General features: G+C 38.5%; 1 protein-coding gene across 2 annotated transcripts in view; it reads right to left on the bottom strand.

The window, feature by feature from the left end:
- Positions 1–284: 284 nt before the first annotated feature.
- SPICE1 (spindle and centriole associated protein 1) overlaps positions 285–8051 on the bottom strand; it is a 63153-nt gene continuing 55386 nt past the window's right edge. For both annotated transcript variants that reach the window (XM_082655215.1, XM_082655216.1), the window contains 4 exons: positions 6553–6736; positions 4044–4146; positions 3177–3264; positions 285–1725 (listed from right to left, as the gene is read on the bottom strand). In XM_082655215.1, coding sequence (XP_082511341.1) covers positions 1672–1725; positions 3177–3264; positions 4044–4146; positions 6553–6736 — 429 coding nt within the window. In that variant the 3' untranslated portion in view covers positions 285–1671. The remainder of the gene's footprint in view (positions 1726–3176; positions 3265–4043; positions 4147–6552; positions 6737–8051) is intronic.

The following is an 8051-nucleotide window of genomic DNA, read 5'->3' as shown; positions in this document are numbered from 1 at the left end:
GGATGAATACTTCAATATCAGTCCCAAAGGTTGCCAGTGAGCTAGTGGTAAAAGTTTTTGCATTGGTTCTCAACTCTGGCTGCACATTAAATCACCATGAGCAGCTTTTTAAAATGCCATGCCAAGGCATCTTAGAGGTTGAAAGGAATATAGGGGAAAAAAATAAAGAGCCAACCAGTTGGAGAATATTAAAGAAAATACACGTCAAAAGAACGCATTCACAAAGCAAGCAGATAACTTGACATTTCAGTAAGAGAAGGAATAACACTAAAATGGGTTTATATGCCATACAGGGATAGTATTTATTAAACACCAAGGTTTAAAAAGTGCAATACAGACGGAAGAATCTGCAATAATACAAATGCATACAGATGACTTCACATAAATAAAATCAGTGATACCAAAAGATAATAATTATTTTGCCCCTACAACAATGAAGAGGTCCAAATGAAAGCTGCATAGCACACTTCCTACAACAGTGACTTACAACTGCCCGAGGAGGGAAGGTGTTATCTGAGAGAGTTCCCCAAGGAGTTACAGTGTGCTTTCCCCTCGCCGCTCCCACCTCACTTAGGCTGAGAATTCCTATCATAGAGCCAAGGAGCAGAGACCATTCAAAAACCAAGTTTAAAACAGAAACCAATATGTGAGATCAAACAGGTGCCTTGAAGAAAAATCCACCCTGAATGCATTGTAGATTCAAGGCTGGGAAAATTGATAGCAACGTTTTGTACTCAATTCTGTTTCAAACATTAAATAAACCAATAAATCAATGTTAGTGCATTCAGATATTTAAGCTCAATCATTATTTTTTTTGATATACATTACCATTACTGATAACATTTTCACATGTAAAGACTATGTAAGAATTTTATAATATATATAACCACCCTTACCTGCTTAAGCAAATATAAACAAATACTCCCACACTGACTTTTTTTTTTTTTTTTGCGGTACGCAGGCCCCCTCACTGCTGTGGCCCCTCCCGCCGCGGAGCACAAGCTCCGGATGCGCCGGCCCAGCAGCCATGGCTCACGGGCCCAGCCACCCCGCGCCACGCGGGATCCTCCCGGACCAGGCCACGAACCCGCGCCCCCTGCATCGTCAGGCGGACTCCCAACCACTGCGCCACCAGGGAAGCCCCCACACTTACTTTTGAAAACTATACATTCCCTTGATGGAAAAAGTGATGGACTACAGTGACTTCTCTCAAAAGGGGGTGTAAATTTTTCTGAAAGCCAGACTTTAGTCACACCGAGTCATTTTATTGTAAGTTATATGCAAAAGCAGTTTAGTTCTTCAGAAAAAAATAAAATAGATCAACATTTGAGATACACTGGACCAAAAAAAAAATCTGAATAAAGATGATAAAGATAAAAATATATTACTCCAAAAAATCCTTGAATTTATTAGAATATAAAACTTTAATTTCCCTCTAGTCAAAATTTTATTCACAAGAGGTTATAGGTTGTTTGTTTGTCGGAAATCTATTTGAAAAGGTTAAAAATTAAAATAATTGCTTTATTTCTTTGTTCCATTAGTACTAAGTCATGAGATCTTTGTAAGTTGTATCTGAAAGAAGAACATAAAAACTTAAAAGCAGTAGCAGGGAAAGGGGAGTGGAAGCTCAAGAATATATTACTGAGAACAAACTCTACAACTCGTCCTCACTTATGACACGTGGGTAGCAAGAGCAAACCAGCCTTCTTCATTTTGTTTCTCAATCTGTTGAACAAAGATGCAGAAAGGCTTTAGAAAGTAATCAGGAGCATGAAACCACTCAAGATTTACAATTATTTATACCAAGTACATAGAACCAAAGTTATCTTACACCACTGAATGGTACTAAAAATTATTGCTACTAGCAATTTTTTTTTGGTACGCGGGCCTCTCACTGTTGTGGCCTCTCCCATTGCGGAGCACAGGCTCCGGACGCGCAGGCTCAGTGGCCATGGCTCACGGGCCCAGCCGCTCCGCGGCATGTGGGATCTTCCCGCACTGGGGCATGAACCTGTGTCCCCTGCATCGGCAGGCGGACTCTCAACCACTGCGCCACCAGGGAAGCCTGCTACTAGCAATTTTTATTCTCTATCAGAGACACTCCCAAATATTCCCTGGTCAACAGATCCCCTTATTGATTTGGCAGACCTAATTTTTTTAAAAAGAATCAATCCAGTATTTTATACAAATCAATTACAACTTTTTAAAATAAGAAAAAAAGTTATTTGACCTTGGTAAATTAAATCTGTTACTAAATTCCAGAAATTAAGGGCAAATTATATAAAATAATTTACGTTAAAGTTTTTTAAGAATATAAGAAACAACAAAGGACAAATCTTCCAGTGCTGGGCAATCAGAATATTCTGAGCTTACCGATTAATTTGGACTATAAATATTCAATGTTTATTGAGGTATTCACTATTTTGTCTAATTACTGAAGCTAGTAATAAGAATAGCAAGGAAGATCCCCCCCACCCCATCAAACAGTTGTTAGCTCACATTTGCAAATGTAATGTTTATGATTTTAAAGATACTCTCACAATTTGCTATGACTAATCAGTCAAAGGAACTATATTTTGCTGTATTACCAGCACAGAAAAACGCCTTTTGCAAAAATTGTGGATATACTGTAAGATGCTTAGTTTCTCTACATTCCTATAGCAAATCAGAACACATAAAAAATACGTAGGACATTTATTTACCCTTTGTGCCATAACCTCTCTACGTGTGGCACATAACCTCTCTGTGGCACACTCAGATACAGCACACTGGGGCAGAGTGACTGGCCCCAGGGCTCTGGTTATCCCAAGCCCTATAAAGCCACAGCAAAGACTGAGGAAACCAGTATCTCAGTAAGCCCACAGCCCATTCAAGGCACCCCTGCGTGTCTTGCCACACTATTTGGAACGCTCTGCCTGAAACAATAATGTCCGATCTTTGTTGAAATCTTATTGAATTTTACCTTATTCCTTAGTTACCCTAGAAAACAAAAGACGTGTATGCTTATTTGTTTTTCCTAATGAAGGTGAATTAGTATTTCTTTTCTTCTGAGAATTTTATATTATCTTTAAGATAACAGGAATAATAATTAAGCATGAAAACTACAAAATCAGCCACCTCCCACCTTTGCCCTCCCAACCTCTAGACACATTTCACAATTACATTTTATCACATACCTCTGCTCTTGGATTAACAGGTGTCAAGTGCCCACTTCCTGAGGTGGCATTTAATGGAGAACAAGAATTACTAGTAGCCCCTGGAGATCTATTTATGAGAAATAAAAGAGAGTGAGAAAGTAATCTATTATTATTCACCTTTAAAAATTATATAAGACACAATTCTCAATACTGAGAAGAGCTTGAAAGGAATGGCTGACTTAAGTCCAAATGAGGTAAATTATTTGCAACATATTTTCACCAACTTCTTTTTTTTTTAATTAATAGATTTTCTTTTTTAGAGTATGTTTAGGTTTACAGAAAGACTGAATGGAATGTACCATTCAGTACATTAGAGGACCACACAGATAAGTTTTTAACATTAAAAGAGGAAGAATGGATGTGCAGGGATGGGGAAGAAGGTCAAGGTCATGGAAGAGTAATGAGACGTGGAGCAGTGCAGTACTAGCATGTAGAGTGGACACAGACAGCCAGGTACATCCTTGGTGTCACCATTTACCAACTACGTGACCCATGGAGGCAAATTGCCCAATTAGCTCTATGAGCTTTGGTTTCACTTACTGTAAAGGAGGAAAATACTATTGGTCAATTTACCCTGTCATATATTACCTCCTAATTTTGTAACCCATAAAACGCTCTACATATGTGCTATTATCCTATTTTTGTCTTCAATAGCCAACCCAATGCTTTTCTACTTAATTAAGGATTGTTCCTCACTCTTCTTCTTTTTTCCCCCAAAATTCTCCTCCCCAATTACTTGATTTTCTCTACATGAGTGAATCTGTCTGAAACTAAGTCAGACATTATGCACTACCTTTTTTCCCAAAGAGAATAAAACACAAACCACGTTCTTGATTTTAACCCTACCTTCTTGAATTTAGCCCACTGGTAGGAGAGACAATACTGCATTTTGAGCTTTCTGGGGCTTCCGCTACTGGAATAGATACCTCGATCGTCCTCTTTCCTCCTTCTATAATATAAAAATAAACATTAGTTTATTACCTTTCAATAAAATGAAAATTAAAATTTAACTTGATTTCTGTCTTACTGCAAATTATAAAGTTGAGGGTTCTTTCTATATTTTTATCATCATGGACCACAAATACACTTCAAGGATTTTTTAAAAAACGAACTGTGGGACAAGAAACTTTAGTTCTTAGTGTCAATTCAGGAGCATGCCAGTTCCTAGAGAGCCAGAATCTTCAGACAAGTGGTATCATGTCAGATCTGCAAGTGAAAAACAGAAATTAAGAGCTAGCCCTAAAGAACAGGAGATCTTGGTGAGAGCGACTTATCTAAAGCTTTCCGAAAAAAAAAAAAATGAAAAAGAAAGAACATTTCTGGAGTTATACAGTAAAACTTTAAATCTTCTAAATCTATTACATTATTACTGTTACTGAAGACATTAAATTTGGAGGGGAAAGTTGGCTGAAGAGCTCATATGGCCAAAGGCAAGTATAATTATGTACATTTGCAATATTTCAGAAGTAGATAATCAGTCAACAAATATTTACTAAGTATGTACTCATGAAAGGCTCAGGCAGTGCTCCTAAGAATCATGCTTAAAACCAGTAATTTCTGGACTTTAAGGGGTAATGAAGCTCTATTCAATTGTATAACATATTCCTTGGTTGCCCTAGAAAACAAAAGAGGTTCTGCATGACATATGATTTATTTTTATCTTTATCATTATAGCCCACAGAGGTTCCTGTGAAACCAATAATTTTACTTAAGAAAAGAATACCTTAGACAAATAAGCACTGGAATGGAAAGAACACGGTTGCAAATCTACCAGTTTGCTTTAGAATTTCAGACAAATCACTCAACCTCTTTGTGTCTTGGTTTACTTATTTATCAAATAGTTGTATCAGCTTTGTCTACTCTGAAGGTATGTTGAAAACTAAATGAGCCAACAGAAATGAAAGTATTAACCGCAAAGAACTACTGAAATAGATGTCTCATTTTATCACAAAATTATTCTTACGAGTGATCTGCGTTATTTTTTCTTCATTGCACTTAGCACTAACTGACATTGTCTCATGTATTTATTTGCTTATTTGTATTGCCTGCTCCCCCCAGCTTGAATCCCGGAGTAGTCAAGCTGGGCAGGGGCTTGTCCTGTTCGATGCAGTATCCCCAGTGCCCAGAACATGGTGACACATCGTTGGTATTCACATATATTGAGTGATTTCACTTATTTATTCTAGTCACAAGTTGCCTCTAGACTTTCTGACTATGAAGAACGGTAGATAAAGCTGTAATGTGAAGGAGCCTAGAATAAACAAAGAGGAAGGACCTTAGGGAAATGCGTTATCTATCACTTTCCAGTAACTTCCAGATCACTCTGTTTTCCTGTTTTCTTTTTTTTAAAATATTCATTTATTTATTTAGTTGGCTGCACCAGGTCTTAGCTGCGGCACTCGCGATTTCTAGTTGTGGAACGCGTGAGGAATCTAGTTCCCTGACCAGAGATTGAACCCGGGCCCCCGGCATTGGGAACGTGGAGTCTTAACCACTGGACCACCAGGGAAGTGCCTCAAATCACTCTGTTTTCTGGGTCTGTAATTCAAAAAGGAAATAACTTCTGAGAGAAAGAGTCTTATTGGTAGATCCTTCATAGGTAACCTACTTCAACCAGCCACAGGACATAGGAATCTCTCTAAAACAATAATGCTTGAACACCTCAGGGGGCACACCACTTACTGATACAGAGCTTTGTCTATTCCTGACAATTAGAACCTTCTCTTACACCGGGCCCAAATTAGTCTCTCTAGAACCTTCATGCAGCTCTACCCCTTGAGGGACTTAATAATTCAATTTTTGGCTAAAGAGCAACTTGAGGTCTACTTCCTTTCATCAGTACCTTTTTGAATGTGATCACTATGACAACTAATTTTTCAGTTACTTTCTATTGTTTAGAATCGCCTGTAGCTTCCCACATTCCTAAATGTAACAATTAAATAGGAAGTTTAACTTACAAGTGAAAATGTTTTAATGGTTTTAACAGAATAATAACTTGTAATTTGTTGCTGATGAAAGTCTAAATTATTTTGATGCTTATGTTTATAAACAGCTGCAGCATACGCCATGAACGAATCATATACAGAAACAGATCCCATTTACATGTAGGGCAACTTAGGAACTCAGACACCAAAGATTAACTGCAGGCACCATGGGATAGCTTTCTAGAAGCTAGAGAGGAGACCAGCCTTCTAGTCCCATTTCTGTCACTTAGGTCTGTTTCTTTCTACATAAAATTGAAGACACTGAAATATATGCGCTCTGAGATTTCTTTTACCTAAATATATACTTGCAAAATCAAGAAAATGAAAACTTTCATGTGTCTAGGCTTTTAAATCATGAATTTGTGACTAACCAGTCCATGCTCCGAGAGGTGACCGAATAGGTGATACTGGTGGAGAGGAAGGATTCAAACTAACAAGTTTCTGCTGCTCTATTAATTGCAAGAGTTTTCCACGAGCCTCCATACTCTGTCGATTCAATTCTGCAATCCGTTCCTCCATGCTACTTGGTGTTAGAGGTTGTACTGCTGGAAAAGACTTAAAAAAAGGACACAGACTCCATATTAAAAATAATACAAACAATTATGACCTTCTGTAAAAACGAACTCTTCCACTAAGAGCCAGCAAATTAGTATTCATAGCCTTTGCTACATGTGAACTTGAATACTGGGCAAATAGTAATAGAATTTACAAATCTCTTAATTGAAAAATAAAGGCTAAAGTAAAGGGATACTAATCCTTCTAATATCAGTGCCACATAAGCCCTCTAGTCCCTCTGTCCATGGAGAGTGTCTGTGGGACAAAGCAAAGCCTTCCTGCATCTCTTAGCGTTTGTTGAGCTTCACAAAGATCACACGAGCAAAGATACTACTCCGAGTGACTGACTTCTAACATCCCTATTAAAGGCAGGTCTGGAGTTTGAATCACAATATACAAAAGAGGACCTGCGATAGTTGAAACAGATGCTTCTATAATTATCATCTTCATACACGCACTATGAGCTATTTGGCAAAGATTTCTAGGAATCTTATCACTCCTTCTGACCATGTGTCACCCTACCCAGGCCACTTTTGGCCTAATATACCTGATTCGAGAAGGCTGGTGACTGGAAAGGAATGTGAGAGGTAGAGTAAAAAGGAGCCACCCAAGGAATATAATGTAAGTTTGATTTGAAAATTCCTGGAAGGAATGTCACTCTTAAGTACTTCATTTAGTAAATATGTCCCTTTGGGGAAAAACAATTCCTACTAGAAGTCACTAATTTGTAGCTTATGCCCGCTAGTTAAAAAAGAGATAAGCAAAACAGCATGAATTAAAACTCATGTTGTAATTCTGATTATAATGAAAAGGGTGGTGAGGGCAATAGTACTGGATCGTCCTCTCCAGCCCAACTGTTGTACTAATCGGAAAAGGGGGCAAGCTCCATTTTTAATTCTGTGGGTTTTTTTAAACCATGTTTAAAAAACATGTTTCAAATAAACTTCAAAACTCTGCATACACAGAAACGTCTCTGTTGACTAAAACTGAGGCAGCTTGTACTTACATACAACTGTAACGATCACTCCTAATCTCCGTCTCGGCTTCTTCTGCCAGTCCCTTCTGACTGCTATTTCTGTCACTCGATACCTGTATTGCCCTTATTGCCCATGAGCCAGTGCTGACAGAGATGGCCCTTACCCCCACCCTCTCCTAACCTTCCTCATGGAAGCCCTCAATCCACAGTTGGTTAAGCCCCTATGGAAGCGATCACTCTGGAACCCCTAATCCATGAAGCTGGCCAGCTCCTTCCCACGGCCCCGCCTCCCATCAGAACTCTGAGAGGCGCCACATTGGCTCATGACAGGGTAAAAGG

The sequence above is a fragment of the Grampus griseus genome, assembly GCF_964374135.1.
Source record: "Grampus griseus genome assembly, chromosome: 5".
Taxonomy (NCBI): domain Eukaryota; kingdom Metazoa; phylum Chordata; class Mammalia; order Artiodactyla; family Delphinidae; genus Grampus; species Grampus griseus.
The sequence above is the reverse complement of the archived record's forward strand: the minus strand, read 5'-3'. Positions and strand labels throughout refer to the sequence as shown.